At 35.5% G+C, this 26,828-nt stretch overlaps 3 protein-coding genes and 1 pseudogene across 4 annotated transcripts; all 4 read left to right on the forward strand.

Moving 5' to 3' along the window:
* On the forward strand, positions 1-26,622 carry LOC148602339 (uncharacterized; annotated as a pseudogene). The gene is made up of 7 exons (XR_015916769.1): positions 1-141; positions 12,383-12,702; positions 13,013-13,277; positions 18,748-18,892; positions 21,000-21,035; positions 24,612-24,967; positions 25,178-26,622. The product of XR_015916769.1 is annotated as an uncharacterized LOC148602339 (transcript).
* On the forward strand, positions 4,287-4,688 carry LOC148602340 (uncharacterized). Its single transcript, XM_088553279.1, has one exon. It carries the CDS (start codon positions 4,287-4,289, stop codon positions 4,686-4,688), a length of 402 nt encoding a protein of 133 aa, XP_088409405.1.
* Positions 4,835-10,680, forward strand: LOC148602341 (uncharacterized). Its single transcript, XM_088552793.1, has 2 exons — positions 4,835-9,536; positions 9,915-10,680. Exon 1 carries the CDS (start codon positions 5,670-5,672, stop codon positions 6,720-6,722), a length of 1,053 nt encoding a protein of 350 aa, XP_088408919.1. The 5' UTR covers positions 4,835-5,669; the 3' UTR covers positions 6,723-9,536; positions 9,915-10,680.
* Positions 7,242-7,853, forward strand: LOC148602342 (uncharacterized). The gene has a single exon (XM_088553280.1). The coding sequence runs from the start codon at positions 7,242-7,244 to the stop codon at positions 7,851-7,853; it is 612 nt and encodes a 203-aa protein (XP_088409406.1).
* Positions 26,623-26,828: the final 206 nt, after the last annotated feature.

Here is a 26,828-nt window from a genome sequence, read left to right on the forward strand (position 1 = left end):
AGTGAAACAATGGCTGTTGTTTTTGGTACTCGATCCTCGGTGGAACTACTGGTCTCGAGTCTCACCACAGAGGCATGCTCTCACTATCAAATATGCAACCTCACAGGACAACTCTAGACAAATGCTTCAGTATCCTTCTGTGTAAGAATCAGTCAATAGGTGGTACATCATTATTCTGAAATTGGTATATTTAAACTCGAATGTATTCAATACATCTTAAAGCAGCTATGACTTTGATTTTTGACTACATATAAGGAAAAATTGTGGGAAAACTTTCCTAACATTTTTCCACGGTGCATTTTAACTAAATTTGGCCTATAAATATGTCACAGGTCACATGGGCCGAGACTAAATCTCCACTGCCAGGACAAGTTTCACCAACCATTAAGTACAAATACTTTATTGGCAGTAACTCAATTACAGTGCATGGTTATGGCCTACATAAAATTACAACAATAAATGTACATTACAGTCAAACATGATAAATTTAAGATATAACATTATAATTGCTTAATATTTATGTCATATTCAATATTTTTGGAGACTTATATCTCTAATTTTACCACAATTCAGTATAAATGTGGATCTAGTATTGTAATCTGTAAAGCCAGGAACCAAATATTTACTTTATCGATTAATTTTTTTCTTGTTCATAATGAGGACAATGAAGTAAGAAATGTTCTTCATTTTCAACATGACTTAAATTGCATACCATACACAAACGTTCTGAAACAGGCTCATTACTATGTCGACTCTTTTCTGTCGTGAGATAATGGGAGCTTGTCCACGTTTTTGAGATACCCACATGTTGTGAAACGTTTACAGCAATATCTATATATGTTGGTCTTTATCCCATCTTACATGTGGTTCTGAAATAGTCTAATTTTTAAGATTGAAGTATTTTAGAGTTTTGTACTAGCAAATTTTTATCTATTATTCTTTGTTTTACACTTTTAATTACTTTTTTTGAAAGTCATATTCCTATTGGAAATATTTGAATATTCAAGTCTATTTAGTAATTAAGTTTTTTTCCCCAAGGATTGTGATTTTTAGTTGCATTGAAAATTTGATATAGCAATGTACCTTCAGAAGAATAGATGTGATCTAAATGATTTATAACTAAAATATGAATTAGAGTTTTAAGAGGGAGTCGGCCAAGTTCTGCCCAGCAGGCATCATTAGACTCCCAAAATTTCTTTAATGAATTTCAAATGTACATTTTCAAATGGGTTACTGTCATTTAAGTGACAAAATATTTCCCAAACTTCACTACAATATAAAAGAACTGGTGATATTAAACAATCAAAAAGTTTTTCCAATAATTTACATGGGTTTTAAAGTTAAAGATTTCTTCACTTAGAAAAAGGCTTTTAGATTTTTTTCATTAAAGTGGTTTTAGCTATATTGAATTTTCCATTATATCGTAGTACTATTCCTATGTAGTAATATTGTTTTACTGTTTCAATAATATTATTATTATGTCTCAACTTAGTTAAGAATGTCCTTTCGTTTGAAATGAAGACTATAACTTTGGATTTATTGGCATTCACAGGAAGTTTCCAGTTTGAACATTAAAGAAATAGTTCATCAAGACAATTTGGTAACCCTTCTTCATTTTTTGATAACATTACAATGTTGTCAGCATACATGAGGATATTCATAGATACATCACCAATGGCAACTGGATTTGTGGAAACGTCATTAGTTAAGTTATTTTTTAACTCATCTTTAAAGAAGTTGAATAAAATAGGACTCGAGACATCGCTCTGTTTTACACAGTATTCCGATTTAAATGGTAGTCTGACTCCATTGAAAAACTTGATTTTACATGTTTTATCAGAATACATAAAATGTATTATTGCCATCCCAACTATACGTCACCTAAGTTACATGATGTCTCCATAGATGGTCTCCTTCCTTTCATACAAACACCTCTTGGACTTCATCACATTAGAACCAAACTTTATTCTATACCTCTCACTCTACTACACTCCCTTTACAAAACAAGTCTTGACACTCCTGTTTCTGACCCCACCTCATCATTATACAGACTTGTTGCCATCATTTTGGATATTGGTTTCCACAGACTCTTTAAACCAGTCTGTGTGAAAAGTCAAGATGAAGAAAATCGATCATTTCGTCCACTACCGTTTGTCAACAAAGGTATAGATGCAATTAATTTTGCTAACATCCTCCATCACTAAAACGTTACCAACAAAATTTCCCTATTCTTCAAAGACAAATCCATACCAATTATTTCATATTCCTATATTTTTACCCATTGCATCCAAAATTTTCAATTATAAAAGGCTATTGCAGAACCTCGAGATTGAGGATTTCAAGGCTAAACCACCTGACTGTTCTTGCAAAAACTCTCCATTTAAATATGGTCCTTCTGGTTGCGTTGTTACGGGAGAATTAATCATCATTTAAAACTAATCTCTGCGTAATATCCTTTCTAAAGGTCCCAAGTATCATGAACCACGCTCCATAAATTGGAATTATAACTTTAAAGTCCTTATGGAAGACGTGGAGTACTATGCAAGAAAATGGATAAAACGAGAACAAGAAGACATTGATTCTCTGTCAGAGTGGTCAAAGGCCGTGAGGTCTTCATTTTGAAACTGTAGAGTTCATTTCCCCCGTTAAACCAAATATCATTAATCATCATTTTCGATTATCACTTTTCCATCCAGTGTTATTGTTTACTATTTCGAGTACTTCCGTTGTAATTTCGCGATTGTTTTTCTGTGTTGATTTGGTGGAAATATTACTAATTTGGTGAGTTTTTTACTTTATCTTTGTATAAATATACTTCCGATGGTTAATTTTGATAATTTTTGTAGGTTTATTGACTTTAATTTCAATGTTAGGCAGATTGATTTTCGAGTGCACCGCAATTTTTCACTGTATGTTAGGTGCCGATCGATAAATTATTTTCTCAGTGAAGCTTAATAGCGATTTAATTAATTAAATCTTAATTAAGTTCTTTTTACATATTGTATTTTCATGCTTTTGTGTCATTTTATATTGATTTTCTATTGATATTGTATTACTATTGTGTTTGTATTTTTTGTTTTGAGTGGTTATTTTCTTGGTTGACGACATAGGTACATTGTATTTCATTTTTCTATTTTCAGTAAATCGTCAACAACATCTATATTTTTGTTCAGCTAATGAAATGTACTCTCTGGAATCTCTGGACTCTCTGGTTGTTGTCATTAAAGATGTTACGCATTTACTTATATATTTCCACGCCCATTTGCTAGCCAACACATTATTTACAAATTAATAATTTATCAAGTGACAATGGATGACAATACGGAAGACTTAGTAGAAGCTAGTAGAGAAAGAAAGCTTACGGAAAAGGGATTGATGTATTCCATGAATCTTTATAGAAACCAACGTACTCGTCTTATAAAATCATTGACAATCCTAAGTGGTGAACTTGAACGATTGATATCGCAACCAGGAGACGTTGATTTGGTCCGACCAATGTATTCTAAGTGGATAGGTATATACGAGGAATTACTAGAGACACATGATAAGTACCAAGCAATTTTTACTGACTTGAACGATAAACAAGTAGACAATGCCTCGTTCCAGGATAAAAATCGAGTCTTTCTATCAACAAATCAATCAGCAAAGGACTGGTTTATATTGAATAAAGCGAAAACAATATCGCCGCAACAAATAGTTCAAGATGATCAGAGATCACACAGATCCGGGAGCGTAAGATCGCACAGGAGTTCAGGTGCAAGGTCACACAGAAGTGCGAGATCTAGTAATGCAAGTCATATATCCAAAGCCAAGTTAATGGAAGAACAACGTAAGGTAGAATTGCTAGCAAGAGCCGGAGCGTTAAGTGAGAAGAAACAACTCAAGGAAGCTAAGTTAAAACTTAAAATTCAGGAAGAAGAATTGGAAATAAAAACGGAGCTTAAAGTTAGTGACACTAAATCAAAGGTGATAGAGGAGATGGAGAAAAGTATGAGAGACGACGATTTGTTAGAATTTAAACTCAATAGACATGAAAATCTAACTGGAATATCTTACAATCAGAAACCTAGACAATCAGAGGCAACACGTATGAAAACGTATGTACTGGAAAAACGTCACGTTTAAATCCGCAAGCATCTGAATGGATTCCAAGTAAGTCTACGCCTAGGGTGAAGAACTACGACTTAGTAAATAGAAACACACCTGTCGTTCGGTCAGAAAGTATTTCAATAGTCCGCGAGCTGAATAAGCCTCAAATCGACATACAGAAATTTGATGGCAATCCTATGTTGTTCAATGGATTTAAGAGACAATTTCAAGCTAGAATTGAATCGAATGCGGCTTCCCATGATGAACGTTTAACTTACTTGTTACAGTTTACCCTTGGAGAGCCACATCGTATTGTAAAAGGGTTTTCTCACTTGGATGCGGAAACAGGCTATACAGCGTCAATGAATGAACTTCAGGACAGGTACGATGAGCCGGATGTGATAGCTAATTCGTTCGTTAGAAAGGCTTTAGATTGGCCCGTGGTTAAGCAAGATAACCTCAAAGCGTTAGATGACTTTTTGATATTTCTTACCGAGTGTTTGTATGCTGTTCAGAACGTCGATGAGGTCAGGGTGTTAGAATATTCGGACAATATGAAAACTCTAGTTCGAAAACTTCCGTTCAACTTACAAGACTAGTGGCGTAATATAGTGTATGAAACAAAGTCACAGCGAAGAACCTTGTTATTTAGTCAACTTATAGATTTCGTTAAGAGAGAAGCAAAAAAGGCTAATGACGCTATTTACGGTAAAGACGTTATGCGTACACCCTCGTCGGTAAAGAAACTTCAAAAATCGAAATCCTCGTCTTATGGTAATCGTAAAACGTTGGCCACGTCAGTTGAATCTAACTCTCAAAATGATCGTAACGATAGTACGGACTCAAAACCTAATGCATTTTCGAAACCATGTGTTTACTGTGGAAACTCAAGTCATTCACTGAAGATGTGCGACAAGATTACAAGTAAGTCTCTCAAAGACAGATACGATTTTCTCAAGTCTAAAGGTTTCTGTTTCGGTTGTCTGAAATACGGTCATCAGAAGGTTGTATGTAGTCAGAAGGCAGCGTGTTCCGTGTGTAAAAAGGGTCATCCGTCAATTCTTCACGTCGATTGACGTAAACAGAAAGTAAATGAAACTTGTAATGACAATTCAGTTAGAGATGTTACTAGTTCTGCAACGTCTACAGGGGCTGGAGATGTCGTCCAACAGGCACTTCCAATATTACCAGTAAGAATTAAATGTGCGAAAAGTGACAAGTTTGTTGAAACGTACGCTTTTCTTGACTGTGGCAGTACCGCAACGTTTTGCTCAGAAACTATCATGCGTGAATTGAATGTCGAAGGAAAGAAAACGAAACTCGGTTTGCTTACAATGACACAGACGGAAACGGATGTGAAAGACTGTTACGTAGTTAGTGGTTTGGAAATCAGTGACTTAAACGGTAATAATGTTATATCCTTACCGACTACTTTTTCACAGGAGAAATTACCAGTTACTAGTAGTGATATCGTTTCAGTAAGTGACATTTCAAATTGGCCACATTTGCGTGATATTCCATTACAAAGGATTAGTAACGATCACGTTTGACTCTTAATCGGAGTTAATGTTCCTCGTGCAATGGAGCCGTGGAGTGTGGTACCGTGTGCTAATGGTGGACCTTTCGCGGTTGAGACTGTGCTTGGCTGGGTAATAAACGGTCCGTTGAATGTTTCTAGAGATGAAAATACTTCTTGTAATTTCGTCAGAGCCAATCGCATCAGTGCGTCAGTTGTGTCCGAGAATCGTATAGACGTTTTGCTGGAAGATCAAATTCGCAATCAATTTGACTTTGACTTTTGTGAAAGGACTATTGATGATGTCAATTCGCCTTCCGTAGAAGATCGTAAATTTCTAGATAATGTTTCAAGATCGATAACTCTCGAAAATGGACACTATGTTGTAGACCTTCCGTTTAAGTCGAACGAAAACGCGATGCCGAATAATCGTAAGCAGGCAGAACAGAGGTTGATGTTACTGGCTAAGCGTTTTGAAAAAGACAAACACTTTCAAGATGAGTATGTAACGTTCATGAAAAAAGTTTTAGGTGAAGGATATGCGTCGGAGGTATCATCAGATGATTTGTTAAAGGACGATGGTCATGTATGGTATCTACCACATCACGGTGTGTATCACCCACGTAAGAACAAGATCAGAGTGGTTTTCGATTGTGCGGCAAGATTCCAAGGTACGTCATTAAACGAACGCTTACTTCAAGGTCCTAATCTTACGAACAGTCTCGTTAGAACATTGATTAGATTTCGGCAAGATGACATTGCAATAATGGGTGACATTGATTCCATGTTCCATCAAGTGCGCGTGCCTACTGAAGATGGAAATTACTTAAGATTCCTATGGTGGAAAGATGGACACACTAACTCGAAACCGATCGAGTATCAAATGATCGTTCACCTTTTTGGTGCCACGTCGTCACCGAGCTGTGTCAATTATGCGCTCAGACAAATTGCAGAAGAAGGCAGAGGTCATTTCAACGATAAAGTGATAGATACGGTATTGAGAAACTTTTACGTGGACGATTGTCTTAAATCGGTGGAAACAGTTGACGGTGCTATTACGTTAGTTCAGGATTTACAAGCGCTTCTTCGGAGAGGTGGATTCAGGATAGCTAAATAGATTAGCAGTAGTCGAGATGTGATACGATCGATACCGATATCAGATAAAGCCAAAGAAGTGAAGGACATTGATTTAGATCAAGAGATTTTGCCGATCGACAGAGCGTTAGGCGTTCAATGGTGCGTTGAAACCGATACTTTTCAGTTTAAGATATCTCTTCAAGACAAACCGAAAACCAGACGAGGAATCTTATCAATGGTCAGTAGTGTGTACGATCCGTTGGGATTTTTGGCTCCGTTTACTTTGAGACCGAAAATTATTCTTCAGGAACTATGTAAGTTGAGATTGGCATGGGACGATCCGATACCCGACGTACTATTGCAGAACTGGGAGATTTGGTACAACGATTTGTCGAGACTTTCTAGCTTCAGTGTGCCTCGTTGCTTCAAACTACCCGATTTCGGAAACGTGTTATCTGCTCATCTTCACCATTTTGCCGATGCCAGCGAATCGGGTTACGGTGTATTAAGTTATCTCAGACTTGAAAATGTCGACCACGAAATTCACTGTTCATTCGTAATGGGCAAGGCTAGAGTTACGCCACTGAAGCAAGTTACTATTCCCCGGTTGGAACTTACGGCAGCGACGATCGCTGTTAGGACTAACAAGATGATTATAAGTGAACTCGAAATTCCGATAGACCATTCGTATTTCTGGACTGATAGTATGTCCGTTCATCGGTATATCAACAACACAACCGCTAGATTTCAAACATTCGTAGCGAATAGACTTTCAGTTATTCACGAGGGATCGAATGTTAGTGATTGGAGATACATTAATACGAAGATGAATCCTGCAGACATATCGTCTCGAGGTGCATCTGCTAACGATTTGCTAGAAAAACGTTGGATCGATGCACCGGCCTTCTTGAATCGGCATCCGGATGAATGGCCTAGTCTACCTACAGAAGATCTCGGGAACATCGACACGGAAGATCGAGAAATAAAGCGTGCGAAAGTTGCTACATTTGTGTTAAGACTAAACAACACAAACATTGACATTATGTTAAAACTTTTCGAGCATTATTCCTCATGGTACAAGTTAAAACGTGCCGTAGCTTGGATAATAAAAGTTAAAGAGCAATTACTGAAGTACAGACAAGAGCAGATCACAGGATTAGGCATAAACTGACTTTAAAAGATCTTGAAGAATCCGAAAACACTATTATAAGTATTGTGCAGCAAGAAGCATTCGGAAAGGAAATTGGTGCTTTGAAGTCAGGAAATCCGAAAATTCACAAGGACAGTCGCATAAGAACTCTTGATCCTTTTCTTGATGGAAATTTATTGCGTGTCGGAGGACGCTTACATTCTTCAAGCTTACCAGAAAACAGTAAACGTCCAGTTATACTGCCAAAGAACAATCACGTGTCGAATTTGATACTTCATCATTTTCATATTCTTTTGAAACACAGTGGTCGTAATCATATGTTGTCAGCGTTGAGGCAAAGATACTGGATAATTAGTGCTCCTTCCGCCATCAGAAAGATAATTTTTAAGTGCGTAAATTGTCGTCGTGTAAGTGCTAAAGTTGGAGAGCAAAAAATGGCTGAATTGCCAGAAGATCGTGTGTTACCGGACGATCCGCCTTTTACTAGAGTCTGTGTGGATTATTTTGGACCTTTTGAGGTTAAACAACGCAGATCTAGAGTTAAACGTCACGGAGTGATATTTATATGTTTGGCCAGTCGGGCAGTTCATTTGGAAATCGCTTCATCATTGGACACTGATTCGTATATTAACGTTCTAAGACGATTCGTTTCTCGACGAGGACAAGTTTCACTCATAAGATCTGACAACGGAACTAATTTCATTGGTGCGGAACGGGAAATGAAACGAGCTATTGACGAATGGAATTTACATCAGATTGAAAGTTCGATGCTTTAAAACAGTGTTGAATGGAAATTCAACCCTCCTAGTGGTTCCCATTTCGGAGGTATTTGGGAAAGGTTGATTCGTAGTATCAGGAGAGTAATTTCAAGTGTGATCAAGGAACAAGTTCTAGACGATGACGGTCTACATACACTGATGTGTGAAGTGGAAGCTATACTGAATAGCAGACCTATTACTATGAACTCTGACAATCCGAACGATTTAGAAGCATTAACGCCAAACCATTTGCTTCTGATGAAATGCAAGCCGGTTCTTCCTCCTGGATTATTTTCTAAGACTGACAATTACTGCAGACGTAGGTGGCGTCAAATTCAGTACATGTCCAATTTATTCTGGAGTCGATGGTTATGTGAATACCTACCAATTCTTCAAGAACGGCAAAAATGGAACAATGTTAAGAGAAATTTACATGTAGTTCTAGTAGTTGATTCGAACTCTCCAAGAAATTCTTGGCCTATGGGACTTGTACATGCATTGATTCCAGGTCGTAATGGATTAGTTCGTCAAGTCAAAGTTAAGATTGGTTCAACCATACTTACCCGTCCGATTGACAAACTGTGTACAATTTTAGAGTTAGACTAGTTTAGGGTATTATGTATACTTACCTAGTAGGGACATTTTGAGAAATGTTTCATTTGTTATTTTGATATTTTCACTTTGATTATTTTGTGAGGGTATTTCTTGTAATTTTTTTATGGCTTATATTTTTTTGTTTTATTGTAATTGCTCGCTATGCTTCACAATTAAGGGACTGGTATGTAGAGTTCATCTCCACCGTTAAACCAAATATCATTGCTATCATTAATCATCATTTTCGATTATCACTTTTCCATCCAGTATTATTGTTTACTATTTCGAGTACTTCCGTTGTAATTTCACGATTGTTTTTCTGTGTTGATTTGGTGGAAATATTATTAATTTGGTGAGTTTTTTACTTTATCTTTGTATAAATATACTTCCGATGGTTAATTACATACATTTTGATAATTAGATATAATTTTTGTAGGTTTATTGACTTTAATTTTAATGTTAGACAGATTGATTTTCGAGTGCACCGCAATTATTCACTGTATGTTAGGTGCCGATCGATAAATTATTTTCTCAGTGAAGCTTAATAGCGATTTAATTAATTAAATCTTAATTAAGTTCTTTTTACATATTGTATTTTCATGCTTTTGTGTCATTTTCTATTGATTTTCTATTGATATTGTATTACTATTGTGTTTGTATTTTTTGTTTTGATTGGTTATTTTCTTGGTTGACGACATAGGTACATTGTATTTCATTTTTCTATTTTCAGTAAATCGTCAACATCGTCAATATTTTTGTTCAGCTAATGAAATGTACTCTCTGGAATCTCTGGACTCTCTGGTTGTTGTCATTAAAGATGTTACGCATTTACTTATATATTTCCACGCCCATTTGCTAGCCAACACAGAAACCAATGAAAGTTTTAAGTAGGTCAATCAGTGCCAAGGCTACATCAGTTTACGAAGACCCCGATGTAGCAAAAGCATTGCCTACTATACATGACAAATATGTTGTCGTGCCAACAGACAAAACCCAAAACAACATTGTTTTTGTCTGCAAAACATTTTACATCCAATGTTTATTATCAGAGGTAAAAGAAGGAAATAATAACAATGATAAGACCTACATGTATACTGCTACCACTCTCTCCAAAGAAGAGATTGTGGAAAACCATAAATCTGTGCTATCCTCTTTTGGTCTCTCTACCAAGGACAATTGTGATTTACCGTCTATGTACTGGATTCCTAAACTCCACAAGAATCCATACAAACAACTTTTCATAGTTGGATCTGCAAAATGTACCACCAGACCTTTTTCGGGTCTTTTGACTTCTATACTCACAACTGTCATAGAGGGTCTACAGTCCTGCTACAACACTTGTTACTCCAGTAGTGGTATTCATTCAATGTTGATCCTGAAAATTTCGAAAGATCTTTTGAAGATAATCAGTTCAAGATTATTTTCTGAATATTAAAGCATTAAAACCTATGATTTTTCAATACTGTATACTTCTATTCCCCATACTCAGTTGAAATCCCAACTTAAAAACATTATACATCGTTGATTTTCCAAAAAAGACGGTACACCTAGATACAAATATATAGTTCTTGGTAGAGATTCCTCATACTTTGTAAGAAATAATTCCAAATCATCTTCCAAATATACAGAGGGAGATGTTTACAAAATGCTGGAATTTTTAATCAACAACATATTTGTCCAGGGTCGTGGACGTGTTTTTCAACATACAGTTGGCATTCCAATGGGATCAAATTGTGTTCCTTTATTTGCTGACCTATTCCTTCACTCTTATGAGGCTGACTTTATAGCTGATCTGATCAGAAAGAAAGAATATCATTTGGCTAGATCCTTTTATCTCAGTTTCCGCTGTATAGATGACATATTATCTTTAAACAATCCTAATTTCGGGGATTTGATACATCGCATCTACCCCTAAGAACTTGAGATAAAGGATACTACAGACACTATGAAGTCAGTCTCCTATCTTGACCTACACTTAGAAATCGATGGTAAAGGAAAACTATTGACCAAACTTTACGACAAATGTGATGAGTTTTCATTCAGAATTGTCAACTTTCCTTTCATCTGTAGCAACATCACCTTCAGCACCTGCACAACCTTATACGTCATACGTTATGCCAGAGCTTGCTGAAACTACGCAGACTTTTTGTATAGGCTTCTGGAACAGGGTTATGTTGCTACAAGATTGAAGTCATCACTACAGAAGTTTTATGGTCGGCTAGGCTATCTGGCAGTAAATGAAATATAGAATGCCCAGTCAAGCTAATTGCCTGGGTAAGCATCATTCATTTTGCACCAAGAGTGCAATGTATGTAAGTGATTTTTAAGCAAATTTTGCCTGAATGTTAGATGGAGAAGTACTTAATTGTGATAACACTAGGAACACAAATTTTCCCATGCTTTCTGTTGTCTGTCTAATGATGTCAAGGTCACAGTAGTTTCACTTTCGGTCCAAGTGATTATAGAAATATGGAGTTTGAATGTTCAAATTATTGTTTTGATTACTAAGAGGTATTTGATGATGATAAATGTGTCTTTTCATTAGATTCATTATTTGTCAAGTAATTGCTGAGCTGTAAATAGGGATATATTCCTACATTGTATCTGCATTTTATTGATTACTTCCAGGATCTCAGAATGCTATATTACATTGTAAAATGTTCTATCTATTGCTTTTCTTAACACTTTTATCACGTAGAAATATATAATTGTCATTTTTATAGATATTTTTACACAGAAAATGGTGAACGTTTAAACGCAAACCTTTGTAAATGAGAAATGTCCATGCACACACTCATTGGTCAGTGATCATTTACCCCCTCATTGGTCAGTGATCATTCACCTGCTTATTGGTCAGTGATCATTCACCTCCTCATTGGTCAGTGATCTTTTACCCCCTCATTGGTCAGTGATCATTTAACCCCTCATTGGTCAGTGATCATTTAGCCCTTCATTGGTCCGTGATCATTTACCCCTTCATTGGCAAGTGATCATTCACTTTGTCATAGTACAAGGATTACTAACCAGTGACAAGGTGAATGATCATGGACCATAGCAAAAATAAAGAAGTACTGTATTATTTTTTACATGTACAGATACAGGGGCAAAAAGGTAGTTCATTTAATTAAAACACAAAAAATAAACAATAATTTGCCTGATTATTTATATTGTTATAAACTTTAAACTTGTTTGTTTCAGGAATTTATGCCAACAAAAATATTTGCATTGTCTGGATATGGAACAGTGCATTACAGTCTAGCTTTAACCCAGCTTATAATCACTTAAAATATGTTGAAATAAACAAAAAACAAAAGCATGAGGATGTCGTTGTCAGAAGAAGAGGCAGATTTTCTCAGACTGGTCATTTTGGAGATAAAAGTGGCACCACAAGCTGTCAGATATTTGTTCAATCAGAGATTTCCTCCTCCAAATCTGGCATCTGACCTTCAACAAAATTCGGCTAAACTGAATAAACTAAAAAGTGCAAGAATCCTTAATGCAGCCCAATGGGATTTACTGTTTCCCCCATCACAAACTGATTACAGCATTCATCAATATATGCTTTTTTCAGCAATATTTGGTCAAACATGGAAGAAAATCATGATACCTTTACTTATTTAGTTAATAAGGCATGGTTTGTTGGTGAGCAATTCAGGCTATTTGAGAGTCTCTTGTTTATCTGTATTTTTAACCAAAAAGATATTTTAATTAATAATTGACCTGTACATGTATGGCTATAATTGAAGAAGCTTTGCCTAATTCTTTCAAAGGTAAGGACTTAAAAGAAAGATCTGTTATTGAGCTTAAGACAGGATCATTTGAATTGAGTTATTTTACAAAGAATGCTTCATGTTCCTCGACATATGACGTAACACTGCTGATTTGCTTGCTACGGAATATTGTACAGCCTGGATCAAGATCTCCATGCATACTAAAACCGCCAACAGGGTTTGACAAACTACCACCAAATGCTGATTTATCTGAAGGAGCTGACCTTGCAAGAATTAAACACTACAGAAACTATATAGCTCACCATAAAGAGGGCAAGATAGATAAAACTGATTTCAACTTGGCATGGACAGATTTATCTGGGGTAATGTTTATTAAGTAGTACTCCAGATAAGAATCATGCAAGATGTTATTCAAGTATGGAAGCCTACATGTTTTTATACCCCATGCAACAAAGTTGCGAAGGGTATAATGTTTTTGACCCATCCGTCAGTCCATCTTCAGTTTTTATGGACTTTTTTTTAAACGCTTGCAGATATTGATATGATTTTTGACATATTAGTTCACCATGATAAGTTATAAGTCAAGGTTGACTTTCATTCCACTCCGATGATTTTTACCAAAATAACGGACCTTAAACTTAACAAAATTAACAGAAATAACAGTTGTCCGAAGCTTTTTTCTAAATGCTTGGAGATATTGACATGGTTTTTGGTATATTAGTTCACCATAAGTTACAGGTTAAGTTTAATTTTCATTTTGCTCTGATGATTTTTAGCGAAATTGAACTTAGCAAAATTCACAGAAATAACAGTTTTCCAGACTTTTTTTTCTAAATGCTTGGAGATATTGACATGATTTTTTTTAATACAAGTTCATCATGATAAGTTACACTATAGCCTTTGTTCCCTTGATTACTCTTACAGGTCAAGTTAATGTTTCGTTCTGTTCTGATGATATTTACTGAAATTATGGGCCTTGAACTTAGTTTAATTGACAAAAATAACCATTTTTCAGCCTTTTTTTTCTAATCACTTGCATATTATTTCATGATTTTTGGTATATAAGTTCACCATGATAAGTTACAGGTCAAGTGTACATTTTGTTTTGTGAAGATAATATTTACTTTTGATTAACTAAAACTCATGGAAATCAGAGCCTGGAGTTTGAAACTACCAATCAGAAAACAGAATTTAGTTAGAAGATAAAGGTCTGAAGCCTTAAAAACACTCTTATTCCTTTTTTTATCAGGTTTTTTCTTCATGTATTTCTCTTACGAACAAATTTACATGAGTATCCAACATTGGGACGCATGGGGTTTGTCAGCGCGCTCAACATATGAATGGACATTTTGCAGGACATATTTTGCAAACTGATGGGTTTTACTATAGTAATATAAGAATGAGACAACTACTATAATACCGATATTAATTGGCCTTTTTCAGTCGAACATTTGCATGCATGTTGTAATAAAGTTATCAAGGGAACAAAGATTCTAGCAGAAATCAAAAGAATGTAATCCACTAAAAACTGGGAGCATGGACTGGGTGCACCGATAGGGTAAGCGTCCTCACCTTAGAAACACCTGCCGAGTTGCTCATAAAAAGTTTGCAGGCTCCTATTTTGTGGTGGATTCCTCCAAACATAATTAAAATTCTGAAGTTTTAATTATAGCAAATAAATGAGAAAATTTTTATTAGTCCCTTTCCGTCTGTCTGTTTGTCTGTCAGTCTGGAAAAAAATTGGAAGTTTTCCGAAATTTTTTTTTCCTCACCTGGCCATGGGCCACATGAGCTATTGCCATCACTTGGTGTCCGTCCCTGTCGTCATTAACAATTTCTTAAAACATCTTCTCTGATACTACTGAATGGATTTGGTTAAAATTTAATATGGTTGTTCCTGAGAGTATACTGCTCAAAATGACTGTTTTGATGTTTTATCAGTTAAAAAACATAGCTGCTGTTACTAAAAATGGAACATAGGGGTCAGACAGCAGTTTTTTGTATATATCTCCAAAACTGTTCAGTTTAACCAAATTTTGACTGGGGTAAAAGTGTTCACCATGATGAGATCAATCTATGATGTAATTTTGGTGAAGATCTTTTGACCCATGTTGGCGTTATTGCCCTTTTTGGACGTTCTTGTGCTGTTTTTGATGTTATTACTTTAAAAAATCTTCTCCTCAGAAAATACTATACAGAACTCAATGAAAGCTGGTATTATTGTTTTTTTAAGGCATGCTGCACTTAAATGACTATTTGGATTTTTTTATCAGTTTTTTCATTTATCTCCAAAACCGTTACGTATCCAAATTCAGACATTGTGGGTTAAGTGTTGACTATGGTGACATCTATCTGGGATGTAATTTTGGTGATGATCTTTTGACCCATGTTGGAGTTATTGCCCTGTTTGGACTGTTTTTGCTGCTATTACTTTCAAAAATCTTTTCCTTAGAATCTGCCATACACAATTTAATGAGTTGGTACATGTATTACTATTTCTTAGTGTATCCAGCACAAAATGACTGTTTGGATTTTTGGTTGACAAAAAGACTGGGCTGCTGTTACTAAAAATAGAATAAAAAGGGTTGAAATATGTTTTTTGCAAATAACTCAAAAACAGTTGAATTTGGCAAAATTCTGATGGGAGTAAGATTGTTCACCATCAGAAGACAGACCTTTGCCAAAATTTTCAAAATGATTTGTTGCCTGTTGTAGGATTGTGAGGTCAGCCTCATATCTTGATTGTAAAGGAAAATTATTGACCAAACTTAATGACTAACATGATGACTTTTCATTCAGAATTATCAACTTTCTTTTCATCTGTTGCTACATCTCTTCAGCACCTGCGTGTGGAGTATTCATATCACAACTCATACATTATATGTTTTGTCTCGTTCTAGACTTCTAACAAATAGGCTTTTGGAACAGGGTTATGTTGCTACAAGATTGAAGTCATCACTACGGAAGCTTTATGGTCATCATGAACTGGTGGATCGCTACGGTGTATCCATCTGCACCATGAAAACTGAGTTGTTCATTGTGTCATAGTTTTCCTTTCCTCTTTTGTCTACCCCGGATATGACTTTTTATGAACAACTGGGCGGGTGTTTCAAGAAAAGCAGAGGTCACTTACCCTACTAGTGCGCCTGATCCGTGCTCCCAGTTTTTGGTGGAGTCCAAGTTGCTCATTTGCTTTTGTTACTTTGTATGTATGATTTTAGTTACTTTATGTTCTTTGTTGTGTATGTCTGTTTTCCATGTCTGGTCTTTGTCCCTGGATTGTATTCTTTTGATTATCCCTGTAACCTTGGTTCCTTTGATTACTCTTTCTAATGTTTCCATTACTTTACATGTTAACAAGTAATTTTCAATGTTTCACTGTGAATTCCTCGGACAAATGACATCTTAAAGTTGCATACCATTACGAAGCTTTGAAAATTAGGCTTTCAAAATCACAAAGCTAATGGTACAGTGATTGTAGAAATTCTTCACAAAATTTACTTGAATAAATAAAACTGAAAATCCACATTTTCATATTTTCTGCTTATTGACAGCATGGAGGCAAATTACTCACACATGTTAACAATATTCATGCACTTTTGTAGTAAATTATAAATATGATTTTAAAGTACACATTCTCAGCTTTATTTTGACTACTTTTGATCAGAATACACACAAATAATGCACTTACAATGCATAGATCTAGGTTCAGTGTATTTTTGCTACTACATAGTGGGGATGGCAATTTGACCCGGAAGTGATTAGTGAGACCTTAGTTAACAGGTAATAGTTTGTGAGGTAAGCGATTCAGGCTCTTCTAGAACCTCTTGTTTAATTGCTTGTAGATATTGAGCTGATTTTCGGCATTAGAGTCTACCCTTATAGGTTACAGATCAAGATTACGTTTGGTTACACTTTGCTGATTTCTGTCTAAGTATTGACCCTTGAACTATGAAATTTAAAAGTTTTCTGCATTTTTTTCTAAATGCTTGCATTTACCACTAGAACTTTGGTTCCCTTGATTACTCTTGCAGGTATTGAACAGATTTCTGGTAAATGTTTACCCTTATGAGTTACATTTTTGTACAGTTTATGTATAAGTTTCATTCTGCTCAGTTTTCCTCATGAACTTTGAAAAAGTTACCTTAATTTAAGTTTTCTGCACTCTTTTCTAAATGCTTGCAGACATTGAGCTGATTTTGTTATGGCCCTTGATTTACTGAATTTTAAGTTTTCCACACTTTTTTCTAAATGCTTGCAGATCAAGCTTACATTTTCTTTCGCTTTGCTGATTTTTTTCTAAGTTACCAACTTTAATTTTTTCACGCTATGCTAAAATTTCAATTTTACACGCCTTTTTCTAAAGACTTAAAATATTGAGTTGTTTTTTGACAGATCAGTCAACCATCATTTGAAACGTACTCTGTCCGATTGTGTGTGGTCAAAACTTTGCAAATCTGCATCTGTTAAATGGTTTGAACATCTTTCTTGTCACTGTCCATATCCCTTCTTCTGTTCAAAATCAAGGTCATTTCTTCAGTTTGTCATTTATACTTGATGATCCAAGGTAGTATTTGGGTCAGTGATGTAAACAGCTGGCAGGGGACTATGTATTGTTTTGCAATACTCTCAGCATGCTTGTTGTTTCTCTCTCATATCAACTTTCTGTTTTATTGAACTTTTAAATTATCAATTTATGTATTGACATACAAAACCCATTGTTTTTCCCAAAACATTTATTATATTGTTTTTTTTTTTTCACAAGACCACAGACTCGAAAGATGTTAAGTAAAAAATTATCAAAAATACGAACTTATTAATTTTTTAATAAAAATTTGTTTTTACATACAAATCTCCCTCATAAGACAGTGTCAGTGGGAAGAATCTCCTACATGTGTCAGTGTCAGTGGGAAGAATCTCCAACATGTGTCAGTGTCAGTGGGAAGAATCTCCTACATGTGTCAGTGTCAGTGGAAAGAATCTCCTACATGAATTGTTCGAAAGGTTAACAAGAATAAAAAAAAACCTCCAGTGCTATATTATAACAACACTGTGATTTCTTAAATTACGGACATTGGACTTGGCAAATTTTATAAATTGTACTGTTTTCCAAAGTGTTTTTCTAAATGCTTGCAGATTTTAAGCTGATTTTTCGTATGTAATTCAAGTTTGTGTTTCATTCCACTATGCTGATGATTTACTGAAATAGTAGGTCTTGTTGGCCATAAAAATAACAGTTTTCCATGTTTTTTCTCTATACCCTGGTATTTTGAGATATTGAACTGATTTTTGGTATGTGAGTCTACAATATACCATGATCAGTTACAGATAAAGTTTATGTTTCTTTGAGAATTTCTATGAATTTAGGCGCTTTAAACTTTCTTTTTTCCAAATACTTTTTATTTGAGAGTCCTATGTGTAGATACATGAGGTATGTGAGTGCACTCACTAAGGTTCTTTAATTAGTAATGGCCAATATGTCATTATATTGGCCTTGTGTGATGTGATAAAACAAGCAAATAGTACTTTTTGTGCCTTCAAAATTATGTAAGAACCACACAAACCAGAACTAATCAGAAATGATATTACATCAAGGACTAATCAGAAATGATGTTACATCAAGGACTAATCAGAAATGATATTACATCAAGGACTAATCAGAAATGATGTTACATCAAGGAAATAACCAGAACTAATCAGGAATGATGTTACATCAAGGAAATAACCAGAGCTAATCAGGAATGATGTTACATCAAGGAAATGTTACATGAAGTAATCAGAAATGATGTTACATCAAGGAAATGTTACATGTTATTCTCAATTCTATTACAGGCAATAATAAGACTAGGTGCTGGTAATTACAACCAAGAATGTTCTGATTTGAGAGTAGCCTCCCTTGATGGGTCAGACAAAGAAATGTATAGGAAAGTCCTTCAAACACAGTCAGAACTTGAAAGTCTTCGAAAGGAAGTAAGAGGTATAAAGAAAGATAACAGTAGAAGTGCTTCTTTATGTCCCCTTTTTTAGTTCACCATAAGTTAGTTTATACCATCATTTCGCATCTGTTGTCCTTTTGTCTGTTGTATGTTGTCCTTAAACTTTTCACGTTTTTCTCAACTTCATGAAAATTCCTTGACCAATTAAAACCAAACTTGGCATCTTCAAATAATACGTTTTTAGTTCCATTTCATCAAATGGTATGGATGCCAGAGGCTATCTTAGCCTATAATTTTTAATGATCACCTCCTCGGAAACCAAATGTGTCATTTCTTTCATAATGTGTTGACCTCATTGCTTTCTAGCTATAAATGATCTAATTTTGTGGAAGACAAATAGTTGGCACAGAGTTGTAATAATTTGTCTGAGTGGGGTGACATGTGTACCTGTGGTCTGTTGCATATTCGAGGTAGCACAATAAAACTCCGGCTCAGCGTCTCAGACTAGGGCTAGACAGTGTTGGGTTGGTCAATCATTCTTATTCTGAAATACATGAAATATCTGCCATGAAACCATAATCAAGCTATCAATAAAAAAAATGATAACAACTGATAGATTACAATAATAGAATTGATAATTACTGTAGAGAAAAGAAGTTTTTTATGTTTAATAAATAAAAATCTATTATAGAAGGACTTTTAATGATTTTTGTGCTGATATCAAAGGTTTCTATTTTATTAATTTAACACAATGGGCTGTCTGTCTGTCATTGGTCTATCTGTCTGTCCACACCAATTGACAAGATTGTTATAAAACTTGGTGGAGTGTTACAATACCATATTTGGATGTCCATGTTGTCAGGAATTTATATTTGGGCAAAAATTGTAGAATTGAAGGCTGATGGATGTAGGCGTTTTTCAGTAAAACTTGGTCTCACATGTTGTCTGCAACTCCTTCTCAACACTTGATAGAGGGTTCAATTACCATATTTGGATGTGCATTGGGTGAAAATAGTAGAAATGACAGTTTTTGGTCTTTGGTGTTTTTAAGCAAACTTTGGTCTGATGTGTTGTCAGCAACTCCTCCTCAATGAATTGCAGGATTGTAATGAAACTCAATAGATTGTTAGATTACCATTTTGTGGTTTGCATTTTGTCAGGAATTTATGTTTACAATAAATTTGCAGTTATATTCTATAATTATGCTGTCAACAAAAGAAAGCATAGTACTTACTTCTGTTTTGGAGTTGAGTGTTTTAGAATGGCAGTGAAATTTAGTGTCAAAAGTGCTCAGCCTAATAGGATAAAAATAAATCGTGTATCCACATTGGCCCTCAAATGTATAAGATTCAACAGGCTGAGGGGGTATTAGTCCCATTAGGGGGGAATGTCTAGTATTGAAAGGAGAGGGGTAGTCCAGGTGGGTTCCATGCTGTTATTTGTTCATTATTGTTCCTAAGATTTATGCAACATGATTAACAAATATAATGGCTTTTAGCATGGAAACAATGTTAACACAAAAAAAAGAACTCATAGTCACATGTATGAAAAGTAAGGCAGGGTTGCTGTTTCTATAAATTTGTGTCATTTGGAATTAGACAACTTTAAAATTGGACTTGCTCACCCCATAACATGTGCTTCTTAAAATGTAATTCCTGATTATAGTGAACATCAAATCAATATTTTAAGATTGTATATCTTAAAACTTCAATACAACCCCTTTATGAATGATAGGACTTAAAGTATTACTCCAGATGAATCAAGTAAAATGTGATTCATGGTTGGAAAACCAACATATTTTATTATTGATACTTTGTTTTAGATGTTGTTTTAAGTAGAAAGTAGCATGTAGCTTGGTATGACTTTCCTCGTCCTTCATTGAAAACCAATGGGTGGCCTTGGGTTGATATTTTCATCCCAGTGGAGTTGTTGTCTCTTTGACATATACACCATACATATTCACGTTATATTTCATATAATCCTTGTTCTAAGGAGATAAAAAATATATAGAATGTAATGTAGACTTCAAAATTAACTCTGCAAATGACATACATTTCATCATAAAGATCCATAAGTCAACTTAATAAGAAAGGGGGGGTTATATCACATATGATACAAACACTTAAGGATCAATTTCTCTATTTTCAGAGAGATTAGCTGATAGTATTCCAGAGCATATGAAAGGTAAGAGGAATCTGTAGAGTGAATCAATGAAAAATTGAAATTTTAATAAAGGTGTTAAATGAATAAAAAAACAAACAAAACTGTTGCTAGGCAACATTGAAACGAAGGGAATGAAAACATAGACATGAGAGACAAGACAACACTGAAATGATAAACAAGACTATATTACCATGAAGGACAAGCAATATTGTCATGAGAAACAAGACAACATTGACATGAGGAACAAGACAACATTGACATGAGAGACAAGACAACTTGGACAGGAGGAACAAGGCAACATTGACATGAGAGACAAGACAACATTGAAAACAGGGACAGGACGCCATTGACATGAGAAACAAGACAGCATTCACAGGAGAGTTAAGACAACATTGTCAGGAGGAACAAGACAACATTGACATGAGAGACAAGACAACATTGAAAACAGGGACAGGACGCCATTGACATGAGAAACAAGACAGCATTCACAGGAGAGTTAAGACAACATTGTCAGGAGGAACAAGACAGCATTGACAGGAGGGACAAGACTACAGTAAAAAGAGAGACAAGACAATATTGACATGAGGAACAAGACTACATTGACATGAGGGACAAGACAACATTGACATGAGGAACAAGACTACATTGACATGAGGGACAAGACTACATTGACATGAGAGACAAGACAACATCAACATGGGGGACAAGATTACATTGACATGAGGGACAGCAACATTGACATGAGAGACAAGACTACATTGACATGAGAGACAAGACAATATTGACATGAGGAACAAGACAACGTTGACATGAGAGACAAGACAACATTGACATGAGGGACAAGACTACATTGACATGAGAAACAAGACAACATTGACATGAGGAACAAGACAACATTGACATGAGGGACAAGACTACATTGACATGAGAGACAAGACAACATTGACATGAGAGACAAGACAACAATGACATGATAAACAAGACAACATTGACATGAGGAACAAGACAACATTGACATGAGAGACAAGACAACTTGGACAGGAGGAACAAGGCAACATTGACATGAGAGACAAGACAACATTGAAAACAGGGACAGGACGCCATTGACATGAGAAACAAGACAGCTTTGACAGGAGAGACAAGACAACATTGTCAGGAGGAACAAGACAGCATTGACAGGAGGGACAAGACTACAGTAAAAAGAGAGACAAGACAATATTGACATGAGGAACAAGACAACATTGACATGAGGAACAAGACAACATAGATAGGAGGAACAAGGCAACATTGACATGAGAGACAAGACTACATTGACATGAGGGACAAGACAACAATGACATGAGAGACAAGACAAGATTGACATGAGGGACAAGACTTCATTGACATGAGAGACAAGACAACATTGACATGAGGGACAAGACAACATTGACATGAGAGACAAGACTACATTGACATGAGGGACGAGACAACTATGACATGAGGGACAAGACTACATTGACATGAGAGACAAGGCAACATTGAAAACAGGGACAGGATGCCATTGACATGAGAAACAAGACAGCATTGACATGAGAGACTAGACAACATTGTCAGGAGGAGCAAGACAGCATTGACAGGAGGGACAAGACTATAGCAAAAAGAGAGACAAGACAATATTGACATGAGGAACAAAACAAAATTGAAAACGGGGACAAGACAACATTGACAGGAGGGTGAGACAACATTGGCAACAGGGAGAAGACAATATTGAAATTAGTGTCAAGACAAGATTGACATGAGAGCATTGACAGGCATGGCAAGACAACATTGAAATGAGGAAGAAAACAACATTGACGAGAGACAAGACCAGATTGACATCAAGGGAAAGACAACATTTACATTATGGACAAGGCAACATTGACATGAAGGATAAGACATAATTGACACGAGTGACAATACAAAGTTGACGTGGGAGTAGACAACAGACATTTGAGACAAGACATCATTTGACAGGAATGATTTGAGACAAGACAGCATTTGACAGGAATAAAAAGACACCATTGACACAAGGGACAAGACAATATTGCCAAGAGTAACAACACAATATTGAAAAAAGGGACAAGACAGTTTTGACAAGGACAAGACATCATAAACTGGATGGTCAAGACATCATTAACTGGATGGTAAAAACAATATAGACATTAGAAACAAGACATTTGACAGGAAGGGGAAGACATATTGACATGAGGGACAAGAAAACATTGAATTTAGTGACAGGACTAATTGTGACATTAGAGATAAGACAACATTGACTTGAGAGACAAGACAAAATTGACATGATGGTTATGACAATATCGACAAGAGGGACAACATAATATTAACAAAAGGGAAAAGACATTATTGACAAGAAGGACAAGTCTACTTGAACAAGTGGGCAAGACAGCATTGACATGATGGACAAGGCATCATTGACATGAGAGACAGTATACCAATGTCAAGATGGACGAGACTAACTTGACATGATAAATAAGACAGCATTCATATGAGGGACAAGGCAACATCGACATGAGGGACAGCAACATTGACATGCGAACAAGACACCATTGACATGAGGGACAAGACAACATTGACATGAGAGACAAGACAACATTGACATGAGAGACAAGGCAACATTATCATGAGGGACAAGGCAACATCGACATGAGGGACAGCAACATTGACATGCGAACAAGACACCATTGACATGAGGGACAAGATAACATTGACATTAGGGACAAGGCAACATTGACATTAAGGACAAGACGACATTGACATGAGAGACAAGGCAACATTGACATGAGGGACAAGACAACATTGACATTAAGGACAAGACAACATTGACATGAGAGACAAGGCAACATTGACATGAAGGACAAGACAACATTGACATGAGAGACAAGGCAACATTGACATTAAGGACAAGACAACATTGACATGAGAGACAAGGCAACATTAACATGAAGGACAAGACAACATTGACATGAGGGACGAGACACCATTTACATGAGGGACAATAGAAAATGGAACAGATACGGTGAAACACAACAAATGTACCATTGTATAACACCTATAAATAAGTCAATACTTACAGAGATCATCAAAAGGTTTTCAATAAGTATAAGAGTAATCAAAGGAACCAAGGTTATAGCGGTAATTAAAAGAATATATTCCAGGATCAAAGACCAGACATGGAAAACAGACATACACAACAAAGAACATAAAGTAACTAAAATCATACATACAAAGTAACAAAAGCAAATGAGCAACTCACCCTTAAGTAAGCTCTAAAAGACATTACAATGGGACAGTCTGGATCTAATTGCAATATAAGGACAAGTGGGTCAGCACAAAAAGTTAAATGGATCTCAGATTTGCTTCAGTCCATATTATTTTTGGGGGAGCAACCAACCAGTCCATATTTTGCCATATGGCCCTGATCATCATGAACTATTTGCTAAATGCCTTACTGCAGTTTCAAGAAGTTTACAATTTTAACACTTTAGGCAACCTGACAGTGATTCAGTTACATATACCTTATCTTCTTAACACATTAACCTTATTTGAATTTTGAATTTTCAGATAAGTATGCCAGTCACATTGAAGAATGGGAGAAAGATGAAGGAAAATTTACTGTAACCAGGGCAACAGGTCATGTGGCTAATTTGAATGAAGAGAACAATGTTGTTGTAGTAACTGGTAGTTCTGGTTCAGGGAAGTCATCGATCATACACCATGTGGCACTAGAATTGCACAGAAATAAGGGGTATGATATCATTCCATTCGTAACAAGTGCTGTCGATATCCTAAATTATCGTGATATGAAAAAGAATCAGGTGGTGGATGATATTTGTGGGAAAAATTTCATTGAAGAACAAGACTTACAATCATGGAGGAAGAAAGTGATAAAATTGAGAAACTGTTTCCATCAGAACCAATAAATGAACAAGATTCTGAAAACCTAACAAGAAAAGAAAATAATGGCATGATGAAAATTCTTGTCTCGTGCCGCTTACAAATATCCAAGGATGACAAATTCAAGTCCTTGAAGATTTTCACCAAACAAACCGTAGATTTACAATCAGAAGAACATTGTTTACTTTTAAAGGAAAAACGTAAAATGATCAAGAAGTACATAGCTAAAACAGAATCTGGATAAAATGTTTGAGAAGTATTCATACTTCCCCCTGCTTTATAAGATGTCAAAAGGAAAACAAGTAAAGCAGTTGACAGAACTTTTCTCATCTCCTGTTGAAAATATAAAGAAGGATATCAAAGACATGATAGAATTTAAACACTTTGAGTTCTGTGCCTTGGTATTATGTGTATTGTTTCCTAAATTAGATGAAAGGTACATAAATCCTGGAACACCACCACAACATGTTAAAGAGAAAGTAGCAGAAATAGTTGCTAATTTTGGAATTGATCTAAAAATAGAACTGGGAAGAAAACAACTTGTTGACACCTTCAACAGACTTGATGGAACATATATCAAGAAAACAGGATCAGTCTACAATATAGCCCATGATAAACTGTATGATATGGTTGCTGTAACTTGTGGTCAAAAACTTGTAGAACTTTTTATTAAATATTCACCTTCTTCATTCATAGCAGAAGGATTCAGACTTTTGTTAGGTCAAAATCTAGAACAAGATGATTCCTTCCTGTATTTATCTGAAGATATTGAGAATGTTTACTTTGACAGAATATTCAGAGATCTAAAAGAACAAGATGGAAAGTCCTTCTTTTATAATCAACAGTTGAAAGAAAAAAGATATAAAGACAAAGTGATGGGATATATAAAGGAACACACAGATTCATGTAAACAATTATTCCTTGAGTTGGATGATAAAGGTGTTAAAGATGGTGATTATTTCACTAGTACACCAATGACTGAATCCTCAAAGATTGGTTTTTATGAATTAGTTAAATATCTCATTTCTATAAAATGTAATGTAAACAAAACAGATAGTTATGGATATTCACCTTTGTGGTTTTGTTATCATTATGGTCATGTAAATATTGTAGACCTGTTAATAACAAATGGTGTAAATATTCAAGATGCTTTGTGTGATGCATGTTTGTGTGGTGATGTTAATATAGTGAGAATGGCATTAGAGAGAAATGCTGATGTGTCACAGTGTGGTAGTGGGGTGGGAGGGACTCCACTATATGTTGCATGTGTGATGGGTCATACTGATATTGTACAATTGTTACTAGACAGAAATGCAGATGTGTCACAGTGTAGTGGGTTGGGAGAGACTCCACTGTATGTTGCATGTGAGAGGGGTCATACTGATATTGTACAGTTGTTACTAGACAGAAATGCTGATGTGTCACAGTGTGGTGGTGAGTGGTGAGAGACTCCACTGTATGTTGCATGTGCGAGGGGTCATGCTGATATTGTACAATTGTTACTAGAGAACAATGCTGACCCCAGGCAGAGAGTGAGGGTTGGGTTGTGGGGGAGGGGGGGTCCCCTCACCTTTAGATGTAGCAAGAAATGAAACAATTAAAAACCTTCTAATGAGTTATATAAAAGATTGATATTCATTCTTCATGTCTCAATAAACTACACATGATTTATTTATAATGACACTTTATTTCATTTATTTTAAATATTTAATATCACTTGTGGGGTCTTGTTTTAATCAACTTTTTGTGATGAATCAGAAAATATAATTATTTTTAAGATTTGTGGAAAAAAGTTGTTTTTAAACTTTTTCTGTCCATCAAAATTCACAAAAATGACGTCTTTAATGATGGTGTTAATTTGTTTTATTTTAAATAATTACGACA

Source organism: Perna viridis, chromosome 11 (assembly GCF_037379345.1).
Source record: "Perna viridis isolate PV_CMFRI_1.1 ecotype Kerala chromosome 11, ASM3737934v1, whole genome shotgun sequence".
Classification (NCBI taxonomy): domain Eukaryota; kingdom Metazoa; phylum Mollusca; class Bivalvia; order Mytilida; family Mytilidae; genus Perna; species Perna viridis.